The sequence below is a fragment of the Stigmatopora nigra genome, chromosome 17 (genome assembly GCF_051989575.1).
Source record: "Stigmatopora nigra isolate UIUO_SnigA chromosome 17, RoL_Snig_1.1, whole genome shotgun sequence".
NCBI lineage: Eukaryota > Metazoa > Chordata > Actinopteri > Syngnathiformes > Syngnathidae > Stigmatopora > Stigmatopora nigra.
The window spans coordinates 2,522,414-2,546,872 of NC_135524.1; the positions used below are offsets into that span (position 1 = coordinate 2,522,414).

Below are 24,459 nucleotides of genomic sequence, written 5' to 3' on the forward strand. Positions count from 1 at the left end.
AAAAGGGTGGACTCAAATTATGACATTACCAATTGATGCTAAAATGGCCTAGACGAGATGGGTTTTATAAAAAAGTACTTTTTAAAATACATTCTTCCCAGTACAAAAGTTGTTATAAATAGTACACAATTTGAAATGATCAAAAAACTTATATAATGTATATCATACAGGAAAAATTTATACGTTGAAAAGGTACGAGCATAAATTGTCTGCTATGCTATCTATCTATGCTTGACTATTATATTTTAAAAGAACATTTGAAGAAACATGCACAAAAAGCTTTTATTCCAAAAAAAAAAATAATAACAATGTTGGAAGATCGTTGAATGGCTACTGGGGAACAAAAAGCCATTTAAGAATGGCGGTCACTACCTTATGGTAGAAAGTTCATCTAGCAGAGTCCTTGTTTGTTTTGTACTACAATTTCTTGCGATGTTGATTAAACCCAACATGAGGTGTCAGAATCTAGTCATTGTTGCTGACTAGATTTCATAAAGATACATGGTACCATTGTTGTAGACCTTATCAGGGGGTCCATGGTTCGTGAAGGACAAGTAGGTATCATTGGCTTCAATTGTAACGCCATTGGAGAACAAGTAGGAACAAAAATGTCCGCTATTCCGTTTCAAGCCAGTCAGGCAAATAACCGAAGCCAGACGGTATATCTGCTTGGTGTTCTCGTCCACATCCATCTCCAGATGTTCTGGCGAGTAGATTCGGTCATGACTGACAAATCCATCACCGGAAATCCGGTTGACGAAGAAGGTCAGTATATCCGGGTGGGTCCAAAACTGCTTTCGGACAGTTTTATGTCCACAACCCTTACATCGGCGTCTTCGCCCACCCGTGGCACGTTTGATCAATGACCCCAACGTCTCGCCATTGAGCGGTTTGGGCAGAGTTACCACATTTCCCAAGTCCGAGATGGACGAGGTGGTTAGGAGACAGTGTGGACAGCGATTGACATCACGCACTTTGATCCGGGTTTGGATCCCGCACTGGTCAAACCATGACAACATAGGTACTAGCAAATGTACCGAGTCGTTTCTTTCGTACTGAACCAAAGCGGGGATGCCGTCACAGAGCTCGGCTAACGCCACGCAAAGTTCCGCCGCCGTGAAGCACACGCCTGGGTTCTCCAGAGCATAAAGGTAGAGGCAGGCGAATGCCGGCATATCCGAGAGTAAAGTCACAAACTCCTGGATACGCTTAGGTAGCTTTTGCCGTACTGCGTTAAGGTTAAGAGTGGCTTGCAATGCGGCGTTCATCCAGCAGTTGTTGTAGTAGTTGGCGAAACGGCAGATCTTCTTGAGAGGGCTCTTCTGGCCTGCAGCCCCTCGAGGGATCTCATCGGTCCACAGGTTGTGGCTGCCTGCCCGAACTGTTGGTTTGGGCAAAACAGCAGCACGTTTTAAAACAGGTAAGGTTTTAACCTTAGCGGATGTGATGGATTTGGTGGTGTTTTTAGTACCAGCGGGCCGGCAGGGTAGGCCTCCCACGGCGTTCCTCAGTGTTTTTGTGGCCATTGCTCCCAGAGCAAAACCCAGGAAAAGAAACGGCATCTTGATTGGGAGGGTAACTGTCATGGGGGGAGGTCGGGGGGCCGGAGCAGGGCGGGGTTCCACCCAGAGCGTCAACATGGGTACTGATGGCTGGGTGCTTTATGACATGGGTGATGATTTCATTTCTCTTGTCTGACATCATGGCCTCTATCACTAAGACTCCTCAAAGTGTCTTGTGAGTAACTCGGAGATTAAGCTTTTCTACTCTTGGGGGTTTTGCCGCTTGAGAAAAATGGCTTTATTAACTTATCATTATTACCATTTCAGAATCAGACTTAAGGTCAGTTTTGCCGTTCCTGGGTCTATAGGAGGCCTAGCTTGGGGTGTGGTTGAGTGACAGGAGAGGTTAAAACTAATGTAAGATGTGGAGAGAGTTATAATTTAGTGTTTTATCGATGAAATATGTCTTGTGGGTAAATGCATGTAAAACCAAGAATTGCATTGACTTGAATGCTTTTATGTATTGTCATTGTACAAGTAAAATGAGAGCTAAAGCTTCATCACAAAATGCACAAATAGCAACAACAAATGAATGAAGAGATAAATAATCAATAAATAATAATTATATAAGTAGTGATGTTGACTGCTACTTATTATGTTGACTATTTATCAATGTTGATGTAGTCAACATAATGTGTCAATAAAGTCATCACCACTTATTCATTATGTTGACTACTTATCAATGTTGGTGTAGTAGTCAACATAATTAGTAGGCTACATAAAAAATAAGTAGTCAGCATAATAAGTAGTAGTCTACATAATGAATAAGTAGTCAATATAATAAGTAGTAGTCTATATAATGAATAAGTAGTCAACATAATAAGTAGTAGTCTACATAATGAATAAGTAGTAGTCTACATAATAAGTAGTGGTCAACATAGTGAATAAGTAGTAGTTAACATTGATCAGTAGTCAACATAATGAATAAGTAGTACAATAATGTACTACTACAATAAGTAGAGGTCTATATAATACGTAGTACTACTATTTATTCATTATGTAGACTACTACTTATTCACTATGATGACTACTACATCAACATTGATAAGTAGTAAACATTAATTAATGGTCACATAAATAAACTATTTGCAATGTATATAGTAAAAATGACACCTGCATAAAAACGTAGTAGTAGTAGTATTTATAGTAATAACAGGTGAAAAGCCCCATTGTATATTGGCTAAGACTTACTTCCCCTTTAAGAAGCAGGGTCTCAGGGGATAAAGGGGCGGGGTATCAGTGAGAAGAAACGACCGGCACCTTTATTTCTAAAATAATATTAATAACGTTTTACTTCTCAAATCTAATATGACCCGATTTAACGCCATCGTTCGGGATGTCACGTGACGCAAGATGTGCATGAAGATTGACGTCACGCTTTTATTTGATTCTTTTTTTAAACAAGTCGGGCTCAAGGTTATTATGTTGCTGCGTGGATAAAATGCACCAGGGCTCGGTATGCGTGCATAACGCCCGGGTAGAGGACGCGATCGTCGGCTAGAGGGGACGGAGGAGAGGGGCAGGCGGCTGGAGGTGGTGCAGGGGACGCAACGGGGGTGACCCGGCTACCGGCCTCTGCGGTTCTACGCCAACATGGCCAGAGCTCTGCGGAGGTTCATTCATCTGGTGCTATTCTGCCCTTTATCCAAAGGCCTGCAGGTACATATACTTTGCATGTATTTATGGATGTCTATTCATTAATTTGTCTATCTATGTGTCAATAAAGTCATCAAAATAGGTGTGCAGCGATTGCATGTGATTTCAATATGTGCATGTCAAATTTAAGTCAAAATATGAATTTTAGATAAAAAAAAAACATGGGGTTTTAATTAGGAATATAGGGTTTTGGTAGAATATGCATAATTACCACAATGGTGATACATGCAATTGGAGATATATTTATAAATAGCATAGTTTTGTAAATGCATGATTTTGCATTTTAAAATGTGCACGTATGAAATATTTAATTCATATGGTAGTCATTAAAATGTTCAATATTACATTTCATCTGAACATCATTTCATGCAAATCTGCATAATTGCAAATTTGACATTATATGTAAATGTGATGGGGGATTTTTTTAAATGCAGTAGTAGTAGAGTAGAAGATACACTTTTTTTTACTAATAAAAAACTACATTTAAAGAGTCGCCTGCCTTCCATCAAGGTGAAGTACCTCCTTCTGGCATGGCTGGGCGTTCTGGTGGCCAGTTGGGTGCTCTACATGCAGTACGCTTCCTACTCAGAACTATGCCGCGGAAATGTCTGCCGAGCAGTCATCGTAAGTATACCACCTTTCTACCATTCTGCTTATGTATAGCCAATTTGCATTGGGTTATAAGGTTGCCACAACCATAGAAATCTACCAAAGTTCCAACTCAACCATGTAAAAATAAATCCGAACTCCTTACAACAACACTTGAGAAGCCCCCCGGTTCATTTCCTCCGCCTAACATCCCGTTTCCTCTATCAGTGCGACCACTACAGCCGGGGCGTCATCTCCGGGTCATATTGCAAGGCTCTTTGCGAGCAAAAAACTCTGACGCTGGGCCACTGTATGTCCACTTCCTCACAACATCAGGTATGCCACTCTTGAAGTATAGACAAAAATACTATAAGTATAAATACAACCTAAAAACAACTTGAACAACTATAATGTGCTCCACTTTATAAGGCGCACTGCATTATAAGGCACACCCTCAATGTATGACACTATTTTTTCCCCATATATAAAGCACACTGGATTATAAGGCGCCCTGTCTATTTTGTAGAAAATTTAAGACTTAAGTGTGCCTAAAAGTCGTGAAAAAAACGCTAATCCTCACTTTCCTGCAGGTGTATGGTGGCCATTGGAAGAAGAGGCCAGTAGTCATCAAATGCGGCCTCGAGGAGGACACCAAAACGGACGTTGGTCCCGATTCATTACTCCGACACCAGGGAAGCTTATTCGACAAACCCACACGAGGAACATCTATGGATGAGTTTAAGGAGATGCTGCAAAACTTTCTCAAGGTAAATGTTATGCATCTTATTCTGCTATATTACCAAATGAAATTCTGTCTTTCAAACTGACTCCAACCCAAAATAAAACCCCAAGACCATATTGCTAAGCCCCTTAACTTCCACCCTAACAAAGTCACACAATTCCTTCTCTACTTCTTTACAGGCTAATTTCGGGGAACAACCATCCTTGAGTGCTTTGGCGGATCGACTAATTTCCCTAGCAGACGTCAACCAGGACAGCAAACTGTCCCTGGCTGAAGCCAAGTCCATCTGGGCTCTCCTTCACGTCAATGAATTCCTACTGATGGTGGCGCTCCAGGAGAAGGAGCACACTCCCAAACTTCTGGGCTTCTGCGGGGACCTATACGTAACAGAACCACTTGGGCACACCTCCCTATACAGGCTAGAGGTACCCCCCTACATGCAGGCTTTGGTCCCCGGAGCCCTGGTCTCCGGGCTAAACCGCTGGCTAGCCCCAGCCTGGCCTCGCCGGGCACGCATCACAATCGGCTTGCTAGAATTCGTAGAGGAGGTCTTCCACGGACCCTACGGCAGTTTCCTAATCTGCGACTCCAGCCCACGCCATGTCGGCTACAACGCCAAGTACGACTGTAAGATAGCCGATTTACGCGCAGTAGCCTCGGAAGCCACGGTGCGGGCACACCTGAAGGGTCGGCGCTGCGAGAGCAACGCCGACTGCACCTATGGACGAGACTGCACCGCCACCTGTGACCGATTGGCAAAGCGTTGCAATGCTGAGGTGGTTCAGCCTAATCTGGCTAAGGTATGCACACTTCTCCAGGATTTTCTACTCTTCGGGGCGCCACCTGAGCTGAAGGGGGACCTGGAGAGACAACTACGTACCTGCATCACCCTCAGTGGGCTCGCTAGCCAGATGGAAGTGCACCATTCCCTGGTCCTCAACAACCTTAAGACACTTCTATGGAAGACGATCTCTAATACGCAGTATTCTTGAGGAACACAGTACTCGTTCTTGACTAAAGGGTCTGATTTACTAAGGCATTTTGCTTTAAAAAGAGGCAAACAGATGTTCTACCTGAATTGCATCTGTTTTACCCTTTGTGCTTGTTGCAAAACAAAATTATGTATTATGTGTGTACTAACAGTTCTGTAATAAACATAAGGTCTAGGAAGAGGATTTTGCGGCAAGTGGACTTTGGACATGATTAAGGTCTAATCTAAGGTCTTCAATTCTTATTTTTTAGGTGTGGTTTGCGGAATAACCGTCCTGCATACCAGTTAGTCTTCTTCGGGATATTGTTATAGTCGGATGATAGCTAATGCTAAGAATGCTTTGGAAATTTTACATAGTACCTTTTAGCTTCTTTCTAAATGGTAGGGTCTTAATCTAGAAATGGATTTGATTATCTTTGAAGGAATGTCCCTATTTTTGAGAGGCAAATGAACCACTGCTGCTGACTACTTAGTGTTTTTAAACAAATGATATACTATACTATACCTGATCATGCACTAATGTCAACATTTATATAGAACAATGTTGTGGACAGTGTTATAGACAATCAAATGTGATTCAAAACTTGACACTGTGAAATGTTTAAAGAGTATTGTTTGAAGGATAAATGGAAATAAATGCAACAATCCTGAAGAGTTGCAGATGAATGTGAATGGCTTATAATTGTAAAAATGCCTTTTAGTTGATCAAAACATGTTTTGATGCCGAAATAATAAAACACAATGCACCATTAAAATTTGAACTTTAAATTAAACTCATAAGAAAAATAATAAAAACTGTTCTTTAAAAACACCCAGTTGAAAAACATAGTCAATTTATGACATTTCAATGGCCTCAATGGTCATATCACGCACACATTATTGAATATGCAAATGACAGCATCATATCTGAAAATGAGACTCACCAGAGACATCTTGTACTTACCAAAATACTGCACTGATCACAACTTGAACACCAGTAGTTATTGTTGATCTCCAGAAATTCCTGGCAAAGAAGGCCCTGAAGATACTCCAAACAAAATTTGGACTCTCAGCTTCTGTTAGAGGACAACAGCAACAAAACATAAGACTTTGCATGTTTGGTCAATCCAGCATGGTGGATTGTGGCATCAGACATTTGACCTCCTTTGACCTCACCATACAAACTACTAACATTCCTGCAATAATACATCATTCACATAGCAATATATATCATGCAATATTAACATAACATTCAAATGTGCAGCCTTTTGGTTTTCTCTACTCAGTACAGCAATGTTTTTTGAAGTACTGTATTTATGTATTTATAGGAGCATATATTTTTCTTTTTAAATTTGACTGTCTTTTGTCTCCTTGTATGGGCCAAAAGCTGCAATGAAATTTCATAGTACACATTACACTTATGACAGATTAAGATTTGATTCTTGAAATTTGATTTAAATTTTAAAAAGTTGTTTACAGTAAAATGGGTGAACATATTTGAATCTAAACAGAGTAAAATGTATCATCAATATTCCAATGTGCATAAATATATATATATATATATATATATATATATATATATATATATATATATATATATATATATATATATATATATATATATATATATATATATATATATATATATATATATATATATATATATATATATATATATATATATATATATATATATATGTAATATGCAAATTGTCACATTATTTCTTACATTTATTATTCTTCAGTATACAATTTAATACAAAATAACCATAAAAAAATGCACATGAATAATGAATCCAAAACACAGTGGATTTGAAAAAAAAACATTTATTATTTATTATATACAGAAAATAAAAAAGAAAACAATTTCAATACAATCAAGGGCTAGCCAAGTTGGGCTCAGTGAGACCATGTAGCAGCTCCATTTGCCTCCTTTTGTCTTTCCCACGCCCGATGGCCATCTTAAAAAGGCGACAGTAAAGCTCCATGGCAACGGGCGTGTCATCATTGCCAGGTATTGGGTAAGTAACCAAACTGGGGTTGCAATTAGAGTCCACCACCCCCACTGTGGGGATGTTCATCTTGGCGGCATCACGCAGCGCCACGTGTGTGCGAAACACATTGTTGAGCGTGCTCAGGAAAATCAGGAGGTCGGGTAAACGCACGCCGGCGCCATACTGAACGTGGGCATTGGTGAGCAACCCGCCTTGCCAATACCGCGTGTGGGCATATTCGCCACATTCCTGCGCCGTGGTTTCCACCAAGTGGGAGAATTGACGGCGTCGGCTGACAAAGAGGATGACGCCATGGCGATAGGCAACGTGGGCCGTGAAGTTTAGAGCCAGACGCAGGTGCTCTGCGGTCTGGTCCAAATCCAAGACATCTTGATCTAATCGACATCCATACAAGTAGGGAACCATCAACCTGAGATGCACAATATAATTCAATAAATCTGACATTTCAGGATTTATTTATATACATATATATTTTGGTTAACTGACCTGTGCCTGCATCCTTTTTTGTGACCAAGATGCACTCTGGCATCAAATAGATCTTTGGTTGTAAATAGCTCAGATACATTGAAAAAGTCAGGTTTCTGCAGAGGAGCCTTCATAATTCCGGCTGTAAAAATAATATTGTGCAGAAATTAACTTTTTGTAGAGCACATGACAACAAAACAACGCTGGTAAATCATGACAGGAACTTTGTAAGGGAAAAATATTGTGTTGAGTTCACGTACCAGTGGCTTGATCGCTTAGTAGTGGGGGCGATTTGATTGACACTGCCGTGGAATAATGAGAATTTTGATGCCTTAGAAGCGCCCATAGCCCTGAAATTAAAGATCTTTAGCATTCCAAACTATTACAAGTCTATTTGTGACGCCAGTTACTTAAACGAAGCATTGATCTTATTTGCTATCACTAAATATACATTAATACTGTACCTCTTGGTAAAGCACGGGTCGTCATGCTTGCTGGGAAATCAGAAGGTCAGTGCAACGCGCATGCGTTGTTTTTTTGTCTTCTTCTTGGAGAAGAACTCCCTATTGTTAGCTCACTACTGGCCACAGCAGGATTTGGGTGGACATGTCACCCTATTTTCTTTGAAAATCTTTCTTTTCACTGTTATTTATATTTGTATTAACTCTGGGAGTTTTATGAGGATTAATGTTACTAAGATGAGTGAATTCATAATTTTCTTATGTACATTTTGGCTCATATACTCGAATTTGGAATATCATATACAGTAATTAAAAATATTAAACTGTCTATTATTATAGATAACTGTATTATCTGACTATATAATAATGTATATGTATATTTTACTATTTTCATTTGTCAAGCTCTATTTCAATGAAATCTTTTCAACATTTTGGTCAGAAATTTGCTTTTTTTTTTTATATAACCAGTTATATAGAAACCAAGACAAAAATGTAACAGTTCAAAAACTACACAGCAAACATAAAGTGCATCAAAACAGCAGCAACTTGAATACAAAGGTCACATTATCACCAGGAAATTGGCAATGAACTGAAAAGGAAAACTGTCATCTCACATGAGGTAATAGTACATATGTGTAAACATTGACAGTCAACTGGAAAGGACACCAAACTTGTTGATCCAATATTCAGTAGGATGTATTTAACAGATAAGGGTGCAGGTTCCACTTTAATCATGGTTCCTGTAAAAAAAAGATAAGATGATTAGCATCAAGAAGCCATTAATGATTCCCACATGAATAGCATACCTGCGTGGAGGAACAAACTGAAGCTTTCTTTTACTGCCTGGCCTCATCATATTTGCCTGCAAATAAATCAGTGTTTAAATAGTACATTTTATTGGGTACAGTCCAAATATCAATTTGATATTTAACAATATTATAGTACCAATGCATTGCACTTGGATGAAAATCCAAGGATGTGCAGTTGTGCAATTCCTGAAAATGTTGCATTTAATTTTGAAAATTATCTTGACAAATCACTTCTTATTAAAACTGTTATAAGGCAAAACCAAAAAAAAAAAAATGTTGGATTTATTTAAAATTGCATTATGATGATGTGAGGCTTTCTTACATGTCTATTTTTTCAACTTTGTTTCATGGTCAATTAAAATTAGCTTTTTAGTTGCCATCAAAGTCAACAAGTTGGGCTTTTTCTGGAGTATTTTAGCAATTTTTATAATAAAAACACCATAGAAAGACAAGAAAAAGGTCTTTTTGTATAATGATGATAATATTAGAGCAGAAATGGATATTTTGGTGAAACCTGGAACATGTTATGACTGCTTGGTGTCAAGTAAATCAACTTTTTTCTTTTTAAAAAGGGTGGATACCTCTTTCATGGATCTGCTGTGGAACAAGTGGCTGCGGTCCGCCGTGGAAAGAGCGATGTATGGATGTAATGCAAAGCCAGGGTCGATGGAGCTCAACATGGACCTGCACGAACGAGGCACAACACGTCAAAGTCACCTGTTCGATCTCACTGTAACCAATGTTCCCAATAATTTTTCATTGGTCTGGGCAGAAAGACAAACTCCCTGAGTGCACTTAGTAACAGTGAGTGACATCATCATTGCTCGCCATGGGCACACCTGTATCATCATACCTGCTATAAGCAGGTGCATGTCAATGTTTCCTTCTAATTTTTCATGTAAAACACTAAAAACATAAAAGTGGACAGGTAAATAAAAAAAATAAAACATACAAAAAAGTTTGGATTTTATTTACTGCGCGCCATATGATTGCTGCTGCGCAAAGAAGACGAGAATAGTGCGGAATTGCACTGTTTATAGGGAACATTAACTGTAACCCTTCCAAAGATCGTCAGAAATAAAAATATCAGAAATAGAAAACAACTTGTTGCTTAGATTGCGCTTTATTACAGAGAGAAAGAGAGAGAGAGACACAGCAAAAACTCAACAAAATGGACTTTGGAAACAAAAGAACTAAATATTCTTACAAAATATTTACATCACTGGTAATGCACAGCATGTTCATTTTTGTTTTTCGTTGTTAATAAACAAAATAAATAGCCTTGTTGTTTTTTTGTTTTGTTTTTGTACACAGGAGGAAAAGACAGTAAGCAAAGAAAATGACATTAAAGTGGATTGGAAGGACAGTGTTGAAAAGAAAGGAATTATACATATTTATGCCATAAAGTGGGTAAAAAGAAACAAGCTCCACAGATATGTCATAGCATAAGAATATCTTTGTTGGTGGCTAGAAAGAAGGAGGAGTTTGGGATAAATGTATCAGGTGCTAAAGAAGTTTTTTTGTGTGCTAGATATAGTTGATTATGTCAAGGAATAAGACACAAAATGGTTGCTGTGGGTTTTCCTGAATGTGAATGTTTGCAGTTGGCTGATAAGAAGCAAGAGTCAAGAAATATAAGTGTTGAAGTTGATTGCGTGGCCTTGAACATTATTGACGCACGTCTTGAAAATTTGTAGGCATCCTGGAATTTGTTCATGATTTTTTTTCTGGTGAAGTCAAGAAAAGACAAGAAAAGCTGGTACTGAAAAATGAAAAGAATTAATGGCATGTCCCATCATTTCATTCCAGGGGTCAAAATCATTGAATTTGTCAAAAAGAAAATGACTCAATGGAATCAATTATGTCTTAGACAAAAAAAAATGGATGAACAGAAGACCTGCAGTTACGTCTTAGCAAAAATGACGTAAAATTTTGTACAGAAATAAGACAGAAATGTCAAGAAACTGGTCAATTGTATGGATTAAAGTCAGAATATTTTTTTTGTATATACAAGCAAATATTTGCCTTTATGTTGGTGATAGATACCCTGCAGTTTAAACCAAATGTCTCTTAATTAATTTTAGACCATCAATTCATTTTAAATGGTACACTTTTAGTGTTATAGATACCACTTAACAACAAAGCCAGACATGACCCCAAAAAATAGTATACCATACCCCCAGGATAAATAAAATAAAAAGTCCCAAGCTTCCTTTTTTTAAAGTTATTTTCACCCGAGCCCATAAAAATATGGTTGGTATAGTTTGTTTAAAAAAGCTGATTGATTTTAGTAACATGATATAGATTAATTGTGTAGATGACACCATAAAATAGAAATAATATTCCTCATATTCATCTCTAGACACAATGACACCTTGCTTAAGATGCTCTATTGCTCTTTTATATAATTTCATGGCACAAAACACAGACATAATTACTATAGTCAGCACATTTCCCAAAAAAAAAAACATCCCTGTGATCAAATTTAAACGATAAACTAATAAGGGACACAGATCATGATACTGTGTGGGACACCATGGGCTAAATAGAGGGGTGGGGGGTACTTAAAAAGTGCTCATCTTCTTCTCTGGACTCCCACCCTGAGACTCGTCTACAAACACCTCCACAGCTCCTTCTAGTGGTACGTCTCTATCGTCTCTGTCCTGGTCTGTACTGGCCTTTCCCTCATCGCTTTGCCTGCTCTGGACTTGGACGTGATTGGTCCGACCTGACTCCAATTCGACAAAGACACTCTTGTCTGGTGGCATGTGTACCGTGCTAGCTGCACCCTGATTAGCAGGAACCTCGACCGAGAAAGGGTTTGGAGCCGGGTTAGCCAATGGGGGCTTTGGGGTAGTATTGTCCAAAGACAGTACCGGTCTGGCGGAAGACCAAAGATTGACTGGAGGGGATGGTTTGAGCTCGATGTTGTTTTTAGGTGATGGAGAGGCTTGGGTTAGGGTTGTTTTGGAGGAGTTAATGCGAAATAAGGTTATGGGGTCGATGATGGGAAGTCCGAAACTCTGTCGCCACTTAATGGACTGATCCAAGGCTGGAGGATTCTTGGTTTGTTCGGTGATGGGGGTGCCGGGGGTGGATAATTTTTGCTCGGATCGAGCAGGCCAGACTGGCGTTCTGGGGGTGGAGAACCATTGCGGACTACCTGAAGGGATGGTTGAGGTCTTGGGTGATGTTGTTGAGGCTTGGTCCTGAGGTTGACTTGAAGGACTGACAGTTTCTATTGGAATTTCAGCCAGCTGATTTTCCTCTTTAATGTCACCTGGCGATGGGGTACAATCGACAGAAGGGGCGATGTTGCCAGATTCTTCTGTATTGTTGGGTGTGGGGTATGGAATCTTTTCAGCTCTCTGGGCAAGGAACTTCCGGATCTCCAGTTCGATGCTGTCGTCACTGTCCACTGAACTGGTGTCTTCTTTTATATAGTAACCACTTCTGGGCTGAGTGTCTGGGGTTTTCACCTGAGTTTTACTGGTAACTGAATTTAATGTCTTTTTGAAAGGTGGTGGTGTGTGTTTTGAGACGCTATTTTTCTTGTGGGACTTTCGTAAAGCAGTTGGCTTGGATAAAGGAAGGGGTTTTGCCTTTTTGAGTGGGCCTCGTGATGATTCCGCTTCTTCCATTTGGCGCTTTCTGGAATCGCGAACAGACTTTGTCAATCTCTTGGGTTTATTCTTGGTCTTGAGGAGGGCTTTAATGGCCGTGTCCAGATCCTCGTCGCTGTCCAGCGAGCTGCTTTTGTCTCCGCTTTGTTCGGTCTTGAGATGTGATTTTAGCGAGACCATCGGTGGGGTTTGTGTCTTAAGATTTTCGGTAGACATATCCGTCTCGTTTAGGCTGGAACTCATGTTGGCTTTATGTTTACGTTTCTGCGTTAAGGACAACCTGGAAGGTTTCTTTTGACTGGATTTGTTTGTTGTCATTGGTGTGCTGGATTCTTCTGTGGTACTTTTGAGTTTTTGTGCCTTTTGCTCAAGAAATTTCATAATCTCTTGTTCAATCCCTTCTTCACTGTCAACTGAGCTAACATCGCCATTCTCCTCCACAATTGCAGATGGCTGTGTGGGTCCAACTGGGCTGCAACTGTGGGAACTGAAGTCCAGATGGGATGTAAAGGCTTCAGGCATGACTGTTTTGGAGATGTCCAGAATGGCTTCAGCGCACATGAGCTCAGCGGTGGTGTTGGCTTTCGGAAGGATTTTAGCAGGCTGGTCAGTAAACCCTTCAACTCTAAATAAGAGAGACTCATTTCCTTGGCTTCTTTGGTTAACATTTAGGGATGCTTGGAAAAGAGTGGGAGTTGGTGGAGGGGGTGGTTGCGTTGGTAGAGTTGGTAGCACTGTCTTTTCAGGTCGTTTCTTGTCTTTTTTGAGTGTGGTTCTTTTGGGGTATGGAACTCCCGTTGTTGTGGATGAATTTGATGCAGACTTATATCGTGGTTTGCGTACAGTCTTCCCACGGAGTTGCTCAAGCTGATAGTGGCGAATGGCCTCTTCGATGCCGTCATCGCTGGAGGAGTCGGACTCCTCCACCGAGGCGAGTGGTTTGAAAGTCTCTCCCCTGGTTTGCTCCTCAAACCTCTCCAGCTGGTATATCTGGATGGCTTCTTCGATGCCATCATCACTGCTGGAGTCGTTGGAACGGTCCTCCATCTTGCATGGTCGAGGGTTTGCGTTCATAGTGTTGGTCGTCTGGTTCATCATCATGAGGCGCGCCAACTCGGAGTTCCGGACATTTTCTTCCTGAAGCGAGGCTTTGTGTTTGATGTACTTTTTCACTGGTACAGTTGCTGGGGGTGCTTGAATGACGCTCTGAGGACAATGGCTTCTCATGATGGAGAAAGCTTGGCTTTCTGATTTCCTTTCACTAACGTTTTGCTTGGATGACTGAACATAAGCTTCTTTCTTACGTTTGTGGCCGTCCTTCTCCTTCAGATATTCAAGGATGGCTTCCTCAATTCCTTGGTCCACAGAGTCATCAGTATCACTGGACTGGTCTCCATCTTTAAAAGGAACACAAGTGGAACATTTTTTTGTCTTAGACTTGTCTGTGGTTAGCGGTTCGCCCACTGCCTTACAGGTCTGGGGAGGACCATCTTGCCTCTGAGACACATTGTCGTCCATCTCTAATGAGGACTGACTGGTCCTTAGGCTATCAATGATCATCTGGACCTTGTTTGAGATAGAAGAATTGCGGCCTGACAGCTCTGCGTCCGAGTCATTGAAGCAAATGGGAATGCTACAGCCCCCAGGTGGTCCGCATGTTCTCCACTCTGTGTGAGGCGCTGCAACAGTGGGTGCGTTCATCAAGTACATTCTACTTAAATGAGGTGAAGGAGAGGACCTTGTGGAGTACACCTGCCTCCGTCGGGATCACATTGTTCCTCCTTTGAAGAAATAAAAATAACAGACAAAATTGAAAACATTAAACATCAAAAAAATCAACATCATTGTCAATTAAGTTGGTCACTGATTCATATTTTTCATTCATTGTAATATATTGAACAACCATCAATTACTATATAATAAAAATATCTATTTAAATCCAGATTGAACTTGTTTTTGGGGGGTGGGGGTATGATATATATGTATTTAATTCTGGAATATATTCTGAAATAAAGAAATACTGAATCACCTTCCATGGAAAAAGATCTGTATATGTTATTATTATTTTTTCATGTGTAGCTCCTGATTTGCAGAAGAATCATTTCCAATATGGATGTCCACTACTCACCCAGGCCAGAACCCACCTTTAGGAAGCCGGCATATATGCACCATGAGTGGGCTTTCCAAAGAACATCGATCCCGTAAAAATCACCCACAAAACCACACAATTAACATCAAAACCCTCTATTCCATGACTACTCAACTCCAACCAGTGAAAATTAGGTAAAAATAGGCCCGATTTTGATGCAATTCACGACCAGCTACAACCCTGCAAATGCGGCCGGAAACCACGTCCACGATTCGGGCATAGCTCGCTCAAGTCTCCCGGTGAAAAAACATGACAAATCGTGCAAAATCCATCCGATAATCTTCCCAACTTTACTTCCCACTTGCTAGAAAGTTCCCCCCAGAGTATATTTATACGTCTTTTACGGTGTTTCATGCTCAGAAACCCGGACGTTTTGATACAGAGCAACCCTCGCTCTCCTCGTCACACTCTAGCGGTGTTGAGGGCTCGGTTGCTCGGCGTGGAGGAGCTACGAGACGCCGTACCGCAACCATGTTTCTCGGCGTGCAGCATAGTTATCCGACAATGACGATATGCATCGTCAAAACCACGTTACTGACTAAACTATACGGCTAAAGGGGAGAATGCTTATGTCTGGCGGTGTGGAAGATCGGCATAGCTGGAAGGTGGGGGGAGGAAGACGGCAAGGAGAAAGGCGGGATAGCGGCCTCCCCGATGCCGCAGCCCCGGCATTTTCTCCGGCTAAGAAAGCCTTTGTATTGACGCCCCAGATCCTGGACTTACCAGGCTTGGTGCATTTACAAAAACAACCGCGATGGCGAGGTCAAAACAACTTACCGATTGCAAATAGAAGAAATGCGAAGAGTGCGCATTAGTGAGCTCCGGGAAAGAACACAGCGGTGGTTGGGTTTCAAGTGGCCGTCTTTGGAGCTCGATTGCGGGCTTGCGCTGTCGACTGCCGGGCGGGTGGAGAAGCTCCCTTAAAGGCGGTTGCTGCCTGCCTGGCGAGTTACCACAGCCGAAAGGACCCATTTCAAATATGTCCATGTCATTTATTTCACTTTTTTATTACATTCAGAAACACATTAAAGATCTGTTTTCTCCAATTCACTGTTTTGAGAACTTATTTTAAACTAGATCATGCCTTATGCTTATACTTTTTGACAGTTTCAATGAAAAGTTGTATCTTCAGATCATTATATTTTATAGTAAGGTATGGGTTACAGGTGAATCAAGGCATATTTTGACTAATTAGAAATATATTAAATATATATAATTACATAATGAACCCACTGTAGTATTTTAAACTTATCTCATACACTGATAGTTTATATGGTTATTATTATTATTGGCTAATAATGTTTTAGTCCAATTAATTTCACAATGGAGTGTGGACACTGACCCAAATAATGTGCACCCAATAATTGCATTTAAATACTATGTTTAGTGTTGCAATGCAACAATGAGAATGATTTCAATGAATATAGTAGTAATGTCAAATTTGGATGCACAATCTATAGTGAATAACAGTGTTATTAATAATAAAAACACGATCAAGGAATCTATAGAGGGAGATTAAAAGAAAAAAAGTGTACCCAAACTAGGAAAATATCCATAACTTCCCCAAATAGTTCAAATTTTAAGTTACTTGCAGATAAATTTGCCTGCAAAGATGCTCCAACATTTACAAGGAACCCTGAACGCAACACAGCCCCCTCCCCCGGCTCTATGGAAGCTGGGTGGCTAACAGGCTAACAGCTATCATCTGCCAGACCAGTCCACGATGATCTCTCCTTCTAATCGCGACGGAACATAGGCCGATGCCGGTAATGTGAGCATCCATCTATATACTGGACCTCTCGGTAGCCATCCAGGCTTACCTCGACCTCCAGATTCCCCGACAAGTGTCCCATATGGAACTTTATCAACTAAATTGTTAGAATGCTAGCATAATAACGAGCCGGAAGATGCATCGGGACTGTTGGGCACTTAGCTGACCCCCCCATCAACCCCCAAAATTGATTTACAACCGCCCCAAAACAGACAGCAATGCGGGAGACTTCGCGATCCGGCAGTGTCGGGTTACCGGACGTGTTGATGATACTGCAGCTTCCAGTCAGGCGGCATCAGGCATCATGAGCGACTGTTGCGGCGGAAGCGGAACGGTGCGTCCGCCTGATGTCGAATGCACGGAAGACAACGACAGATGTCTTGTACCCCTTTCTCCGGTTTTGCTGGATGATTCCGGGGTTCCTGCCTTCGAATGCCGCACTATAGGGACGGGTGCAAATATAACTCAACTGGGGGGTGTACAACAACAGATCGTCGTTAAAAGCATTGGGCAAGTGATGGGGGTCAAGTGGGAAGCAAATGGGAACTACTCGAGTGGCGTTCAGGGCCAGGAGGATGGAGAAAAACTCACCAAGAAGAGGAGGCCGGTGACGGTGGACATATCCAAAGCTAAAACATCCCTGGAGGGGCTCAAGATCAGCATTAAACAGCTAAAATGGAAAGAGGTTGGACGATTAAAAGTACAGTGTTTTGATCAAGACACCCCTAATAAGTTGGGTTACCTTAGTTCATTTGTTTTTTAAACTTAAATGAATATAATTCAACTACAAACATCAGATTTGAAATTTAAATTAATGATATAGTTACACAATATTACTCTATAGTACTGTATGAATAGCATTCAATGGTAGTACCTATTGAGATAAACTTCAGTGCCAGCCCTTTATTATTAACATGGGGTAGGTGTAACCCAACAGCTACGTGTTATTAAACATTTACGAGGTTGCTAATTGAGTCTCTTCTTCCTGCATAATCCAAAATTGTCAGTGTGGATGTACTCTCATTGGTAGAACAATAGATATTCCCCTTTTTTTCCACGTCGCTGTCCACCTTCTCATTCAAACAGATGCGGAGCTGGCCATGGTCCTGAAATTGTTTCCAGGGGGGCATATGGCACCTTTCTAAAGATGATGATAAGATTAAACCTGTCTAATCCAATCACCTGTAAATCCTCTTTTAGGCAGTTGTGTTAACTTGCTGGCATGACAACAGGAAGTTATACCATTTAAATAACTTAAATCAAGATGAATGGAACAAAAAAATACTCTCCATTTTATTTTACATTGAAAAAAATGCTCTCCTTTTTTGGTCTTTTTTCTTTTAAATGACATGCTAACAAAATAATGTCTCCTTGTGATGGAATGACCTTTTAAAACCTCCACTTAGTGTCACTTTGACAGCTTTTACTGCAACGTAACATGTCTTAGCTACAGTTAATCAAGATTATCCCTCAAATGCTACAAGTTAACACATTGATGCTTCATTCTTACTTGCAGATTCCCACAGCAAGACGAGCCCCATGTGACATCTACTGGCTCGGCGTTTCCTTCCATGACAATGAGAACATCACATCTGGCCAGGTCAACAAGTTCCCAGGTACTCTCAATGGTGGTCCCCCTACAATTGAGTGGATGTCCATTTTAATGCTTGCTCACTTGACAGGAATGCTGGAAATGTCACGGAAGGCAAACCTGAGCCGGGCAGTGCGTATCATGCAAGAGCTGTTCCCTGTCGAGTATGACTTTTACCCGCGGTCGTGGATTCTGCCTGATGAGTACCAACAGTTCTCTGCCCAGGTGGGTATAAAGGACGTACCTGAATGGAGGTATTTCTTTAATTTTGCTGCTGTCTTCAAAAAATGCCTGAAAAAAACATAGTATCGCAGGTATTTTCAAAGGACATTGTTATGTCATTTGGTTTTACTGAAATTAAAGTAGTAACATATAATATTTGAGTTTGGGTTTTTCTTAGGGAATTAGTCTTATTTCAGCATGAACAAAATTAAATGGCTGAAATGTATCAAATTTAGGGAGAGGTAGTCTGGAAAACCAAATATTTTTAAAAATTACTGCTTTTGAAACAGATACAATTTGATATTTTTTTTCTATGTTCAACTTGGGTGTCAGGGAATAAAGACTTTTTTAAAATTATTTTTCATAACTCAACCTTATAGTTTTCAATTAAAGTATTTCTGCAAAAGTATTTCTCATTTGAAAAAAATATTTTTCATTTTTAATAGACTTTACAACAACTTTATTCTATTTTTTTTTAAATTTAATTACATTTTTTTAACAAAACAGATTCCCCTACAGAACTCAGGATTTTTAAATATTTTAACACAACCATTTAGAATGATGGGAACATCATCTTAATTTAAAGCTGATATAGGTAAAAAAGTATGTACATTTTGCTGAATGTAGAACGCCTATTTATTTCCATTATCGCCCTGACAGATTCGTGCTGTGAAAGAGAGCGACGCCACGCTCCACCCAACATTTATCGTGAAACCCGACGGCGGCTCTCAAGGCGAAGGCATCTACCTCATCCGCGACCCTGCTGAGCTGAAGTCACCGCTGATTGGCTCACCCATCCGACAGGCAGTTGTCCAAGAGTACATCCACAAGCCGCTCCTGGTCGACAAGCTCAAATTTGACATCCGTCTTTACGTGCTACTCAAGTCTCTGGATCCGTTGGAGATTTACATCGCCAAGGAAGGCTTGACACGCTTCTGCACTGAGCCCTACCAGGTGGGTGCCATTTTCCAGCCTTGAAATAAAGATATTAGTGGGTAAACCTTTGGGCCAGGGGGCCACATTGACTTTAAAAATTTGACAGATGGGTCCCAGGTCAGCACAAGATACGATACATATAAAAAAGTGCATCCGTTAACAGTACATATGAAACATAAACAGAAAAAAAGGACTAAAGTATTAACATACTTATCACTCATCATTATAGTAAAAAGTATAAAGTACAAAGTCAAGTAAAAAGGAATGAATTAAGAAATATAATAGTTAATCGTGCATGTTTTTGTGCCCCAGGAGCCAAGCCAGAAGAACCTGGGCCAAGTGTTCATGCACTTGACCAACTACTCACTCAACGTGCACAGTGTCAACTTTGTGCACTCGGAAAGCCAGAGCACGGGGAGTAAGCGCACCCTTTCCAGTGTTTTGCGCCGGCTGGCCGACAAAGGTGTGGACATCAAGAGGGTTTGGTCGGACATCATCGCCCTGGTCATCAAGACTGTGGTCGCCGTGGTGCCTCAACTTAAAGTTTACTACCAGGCTGACATACCACCTGGGAAGCCCGGACCCTCCTGTTTTCAGGTTTTTTTTTGTCATATTGAGAAATAATACAAATACACACAAGTGAGATATTATTTATTTCGTTTGGAAATAGCAAAAATAAATAAAAATTACAAAAAATATATTCAGTAATCCCTCAAATATCGCGGTTATTGTATGCAAGACTTGGCCGTGATAATTAAAAAAAAAATGTGAAGTAGGGTCATACTTAATTAAAAAAAAAATAGTTAAAAAAATACTTTAAGTCCTAGTTGTAAGAGTAGATTCTGCTTACAAGTTTTAACATTGATTTTTACAATAAAAAATAAAAATAACAGCAGAAAAAAATCGCAATAATTGAGGGATTACTGTATAAATTTATTTTTTTTTCCTTAGAATTGTTACAATGAGTAAGGTTATTTAAGGATACTTTTTCCTTAAAATTCTTATTGGGGAAGGCAAGAAAATATTTTTAAAATTGTTTTTATCTGGTAAAAATAGTGACTTGAATATCCCTACGTCCCCCATCACCCAAAAAGTATACTAGATAAATTCTAGCATGTCAAAAGAACCACTGGGCGGCAGCCTTGTTCCACAAAAAAAACTAAAATCCTTCAATTTAAACCATGTGTTTGCTAGCTGTAACAAATCCAACCAATGGCATTTTCGTGTCTGTTTACAGATTTTAGGTTTTGATATCCTCCTGATGAAGAATCTAAAGCCCATTCTCCTGGAGGTCAACGCCAACCCCAGCATGCGCATCGAACACGAGCAGGAAGTATGACGAGTGATGTTGTCGAGTGACTTTTTTGGTGAATTTTTCAATACCCTTGTTTTCGCTCCAGGTTTCGCCAGGCGTGTTTGAATGCGTTCCCAGTCCAGTGGATGAGGAGGTCAAAGTAGGAGTGATTAGGGATACTCTACGCTTAATGGATCCCAGAGGAAAGAGAGCGCCCTTGTAAGTACTGGCCACCATTAACTTTTTTGTGTGTGTTGATGGAGAATTTCAAAAAAGGAGGTTTTCTTTGACCTAGTTGTTTCTCTCTTGTAAAAATACACTGTAAAAAGGTAAAAATACACTGTAAAAAGGTGCGCCGAATTTGTGCTAACTTGAATTATTCAATGTTTGGAGCAAAATTTCAGTTAGCCTAAATCGAAATGTTACATTTTGTGGTTTGGTATATATGTACTTAAACTTAAGACACATTTACTAAAAATTCTTACTTAGTATAGGTGATACTTACATAACATTTTGGAATTATGCTTTAATAAGTTCTGCTGTTGTTAAGACAATTTAGAATTATTATAGACACCAAAATGATATACAAAAACTAGTGTAGAACATAAAAAAAATACTGTGTTGAAAAAACACTACTTACCTTAAAATAATTCCCTACCACTTTTTTTTACTAAATTTGTTAATTTTTTTAGTAAATATAACAAAAATTCTGCAAATAGTTCTGTTTGTTTTCTGCAAAAAAAGTCAATTGTTTCAAGGGAGTCCCTATAAACAAATATTTCAGTTTTTTCCTATCACAAGTTCCTATTTGAAATATATATAGATATTAATATGTCCATGCATTGAAAAGTTCCCAGCGAAAGTCTTTGGCCACGGAGGAGGCTGCAGGTGACACGGCGTTGAGGATTCACCCCGACGCCATGCCCTCGCCATGCCTCAAGCAAGTGTACCCCAAGTACAGTCGGCAGTTCAACTACCTTCGTGTGGTGGAGCGCATCGCAGCTCTCTTCGTCCGTTTTCTCGGCGTCAAGGGGAACATGCGCCTGGGGCCCACTGCCTTTCGAACCTTCATCAGGTATGGGAAAAGATTGGTCAATATATGAGAAACGTAATTTAACAATGAGGACTTTTTGGGTGCAGAAACTGCAAGTTGAGTAGCAGCAACTTCACTATGGCATCCGTGGACATCCTCTACATTGACATCACACGACGCTGGTCTGGAGCTTTGCCTGATTCGAGGGAAGCTGGTAAGTGGGCGGGGCAAGTGAGTTACATGGTATGATTCCCGCAATTTGAACTAAGCAATCCCAATATTACAGTAATCCCTCGATTAGTGCAATTTCACTTATGGCCAATTTACGACTTAACATTTTTTTTTTTGCTATTAAATACTTTAAAAAACGTTTTTATTTCTTTTTTAAGTTCATAAAAATGTGAACTTGTAAGCGGAAGCCACTCTTCTTCTTAGGATATTTTTTTTAAATGTATTTTATTTTTTAAATAGGCAATTTTTCAATTATTGCGAACATGTTTAGTCTACATTAACTGCAATATTTGAGGATTACTATAATGAGTTATTAGTAATATGGTGGTTTTAACAAATCCCCTAAAAGAATACTGTTATTTTTGCAAGTTAGTTGTGCAACACAAAATAAGTTTGCAAACCAATTGTGTTCCGAAATAGTTGGTTATTTGTTCTTATTATATTTGAGTTTTCTTGCTGTATGAGACATTGTTTTTCAAAGTTTCTTTCAGTAGTGTAAATAAATATATTGGAAATCTATTCTAAGGATTCTTACTGTAATCCAAAAGATGTTTTTTATGTTAGACGGGGGCGGATTTAAAATTTGAGCTTGTGATGAAGCACGTTGGTGCCCTTCCAAGTTGTGCTTCCTCACAGTCTGCTCAATCCCCAAAATGATGAAAGGATCACCTTTCATGGTCTTTTCAAAGAAGGAGCACGCTTCTTCTTGCCGATAATGAGCACAAAGTCGAAGGCAGTTTTGCTAAAGAAGAAAGAGGAAAAAAAAAAAGCTGTCGACAGAAAAAACTCATGGAAAATGCAAGAAGAGAATAGAAGAAAAGCTCTTTTGGTTTCAGGAAAATAAGCGACAGCTGAAGGGAATGAAGTAGAAATACTTCAAAACTAAAAAATAACTTATTATTACGGAAGAAAGTAGTTTGAAATCAAGAAGATAAATATATAGGAGCCCTTTTTAACCATATATTTTTTCATTAGCACTATGTTATGCACACTCGATATTTATGTTATGCACACTCAATATTTGTTTGTCTTTTTTCCCCCTTTTTTTAGGCATGGGCTTGCAGGCTTTTGTGGAGGCCTTCTTTTACCTGGCGGCCCGCAGGTTCAAGTCCCAGACGGCCCGCGAACAGACAGTTTCCCTCCTGGATGCTTGCGAGGCGCAGTTGGAAACGCCACCGTTAGCGCTCGAAGAGCGCCGCTCGCTAAGCTGCGGTCGAGCCGTATCCCGCGGAGGGGCGCCCAAGATAGGTACTCGCTTCCGGCACCCCGGATTCCCCCCACAGCGACGTGCCTCGAGCCGAGAAGGCCGAGGGTTCGAACCTCGCTCACGAGACGCCGATAATTAATCGGTGCCGCCTTGATTTCTGCCTGGCAACAGCATGCACACATGATTAACGGGGGAGGATTGTCTAATATTTCACGAAATTGTAAGCATTGCTAATATTTGCTGTTTTTAAATTGGATAATTTATTGAAAGTACACAATTTTAATTGTTTACATATTTTGTGTAGAGGTGTACATAGGTTGTTTTTTTAACACAATATTTTAAGTAGTTATATTTATTTTATTTCAATTTAATTAGAAAAAGTGCAGTAGGGTTAAATGCACAAGCGTTGTTTATTAAGTTAATTTTGGTTATTTTAACTTAAAGGTCAAACGTTTGCCTACTTCTGTGATGCGTTCAGGAACTTTTTCAATAATAATTTTGCACAAAGACTTATTTGCACAGAAATGCATGCAATTGGTTTATAAAAATGTGCAATGTCTGTTTTTTTGTGTTTTTTTTGTTCTTTCTCCCTTTTCTAATGACAGCGATGCGAGTGGCCTTGCCCCGCTCTTTCTATTAATCAATTCCAAAGTAATAAATGTGGTATATTAAGCAGAACCAGTGTGTATTTCCATTGTTTCACTTATATGCTAAAGAATGTCTTTCATATTTTAAAACCCGTCCACCCAATCCATTGCTTTTCACCCTCACGTTCTTCTCTACTAACCAAGCCCTGTCGATGCTATGTCTTTACCCACTTTCCATTTCTGTCTGCTTAAACCTAACATAGTCAAATTAGCTTCTATTGTTTTGTTGTTTCTGCAAAATGACACTTAGATTTTTGACAAGTTTCGACACAAAAAAAATATATTCAAGGTCCTGTTTCAGAACTACTGGCTTTTATTTGTGGCAGAATAAAGATGCTCCAGGAATTTATGTTTGTCCATTTGATTTGTCCACGCTAAGTGTCTTACTTGGTGTAGAATGTTTATATATTTGGATTACTTTGTTCCTCTGCTATATGCTTGTCATTTGAGTTGTAGTTCACAATGTGGCCACAAGAGGGAGTCACGG

The 24,459-nt window shown here is 39.9% G+C and overlaps 5 protein-coding genes across 9 annotated transcripts; 2 read left to right on the forward strand and 3 right to left on the reverse strand.

Moving 5' to 3' along the window:
• Positions 1 to 236: 236 nt before the first annotated feature.
• Positions 237 to 1,592, reverse strand: LOC144210829 (uncharacterized). Its single transcript, XM_077737741.1, has 2 exons — positions 1,472 to 1,592; positions 237 to 1,381 (listed from the first exon to the last, which is right to left on the reverse strand). The coding sequence occupies exons 1-2, from the start codon at positions 1,584 to 1,586 to the stop codon at positions 483 to 485; spliced, it is 1,014 nt and encodes a 337-aa protein (XP_077593867.1). The 5' UTR covers positions 1,587 to 1,592; the 3' UTR covers positions 237 to 482.
• A 153-nt stretch (positions 1,593 to 1,745) lies between these two features.
• dipk1b (divergent protein kinase domain 1B) lies at positions 1,746 to 6,205 on the forward strand. Of its 2 annotated transcripts, none has more exons than XM_077738055.1 (5): positions 1,746 to 3,221; positions 3,708 to 3,842; positions 4,035 to 4,142; positions 4,397 to 4,573; positions 4,728 to 6,205. In XM_077738055.1, the coding sequence occupies exons 1-5, from the start codon at positions 3,156 to 3,158 to the stop codon at positions 5,538 to 5,540; spliced, it is 1,299 nt and encodes a 432-aa protein (XP_077594181.1). In that variant the 5' UTR covers positions 1,746 to 3,155; the 3' UTR covers positions 5,541 to 6,205. The 2 variants fall into 2 exon arrangements, with proteins under 2 accessions (XP_077594181.1, XP_077594182.1); XM_077738056.1 differs by having other exon boundaries at positions 3,729 to 3,842.
• Positions 6,206 to 7,383: 1,178 nt separating this feature from the next.
• Positions 7,384 to 8,572, reverse strand: mrps2 (mitochondrial ribosomal protein S2). The gene is made up of 4 exons (XM_077737556.1): positions 8,463 to 8,572; positions 8,259 to 8,348; positions 8,020 to 8,140; positions 7,384 to 7,942 (listed from the first exon to the last, which is right to left on the reverse strand). The coding sequence occupies exons 1-4, from the start codon at positions 8,485 to 8,487 to the stop codon at positions 7,396 to 7,398; spliced, it is 783 nt and encodes a 260-aa protein (XP_077593682.1). The 5' UTR covers positions 8,488 to 8,572; the 3' UTR covers positions 7,384 to 7,395.
• A 1,800-nt stretch (positions 8,573 to 10,372) lies between these two features.
• On the reverse strand, positions 10,373 to 17,452 carry ppp1r26 (protein phosphatase 1, regulatory subunit 26). 4 transcript variants are annotated; one of them, XM_077737094.1, is made up of 4 exons: positions 17,067 to 17,452; positions 15,818 to 15,981; positions 14,364 to 14,672; positions 10,373 to 14,288 (listed from the first exon to the last, which is right to left on the reverse strand). In XM_077737094.1, the coding sequence occupies exons 3-4, from the start codon at positions 14,599 to 14,601 to the stop codon at positions 11,833 to 11,835; spliced, it is 2,694 nt and encodes an 897-aa protein (XP_077593220.1). In that variant the 5' UTR covers positions 14,602 to 14,672; positions 15,818 to 15,981; positions 17,067 to 17,452; the 3' UTR covers positions 10,373 to 11,832. The 4 variants fall into 4 exon arrangements, with proteins under 4 accessions (XP_077593220.1, XP_077593218.1, XP_077593217.1 ...); XM_077737092.1 differs by having other exon boundaries at positions 10,373 to 14,672; positions 15,818 to 15,977; positions 17,067 to 17,451; XM_077737091.1 differs by having other exon boundaries at positions 10,373 to 14,672; positions 17,067 to 17,451.
• ttll11 (tubulin tyrosine ligase-like family, member 11) lies at positions 16,711 to 24,321 on the forward strand. The gene is made up of 10 exons (XM_077737095.1): positions 16,711 to 17,496; positions 18,328 to 18,427; positions 18,494 to 18,627; positions 19,285 to 19,578; positions 19,873 to 20,157; positions 20,798 to 20,893; positions 20,961 to 21,073; positions 21,705 to 21,929; positions 21,995 to 22,101; positions 23,169 to 24,321. Exons 1-10 carry the CDS (start codon positions 17,116 to 17,118, stop codon positions 23,462 to 23,464), a joined length of 2,031 nt encoding a protein of 676 aa, XP_077593221.1. The 5' UTR covers positions 16,711 to 17,115; the 3' UTR covers positions 23,465 to 24,321.
• The last annotated feature ends 138 nt before the right edge of the window (positions 24,322 to 24,459 follow it).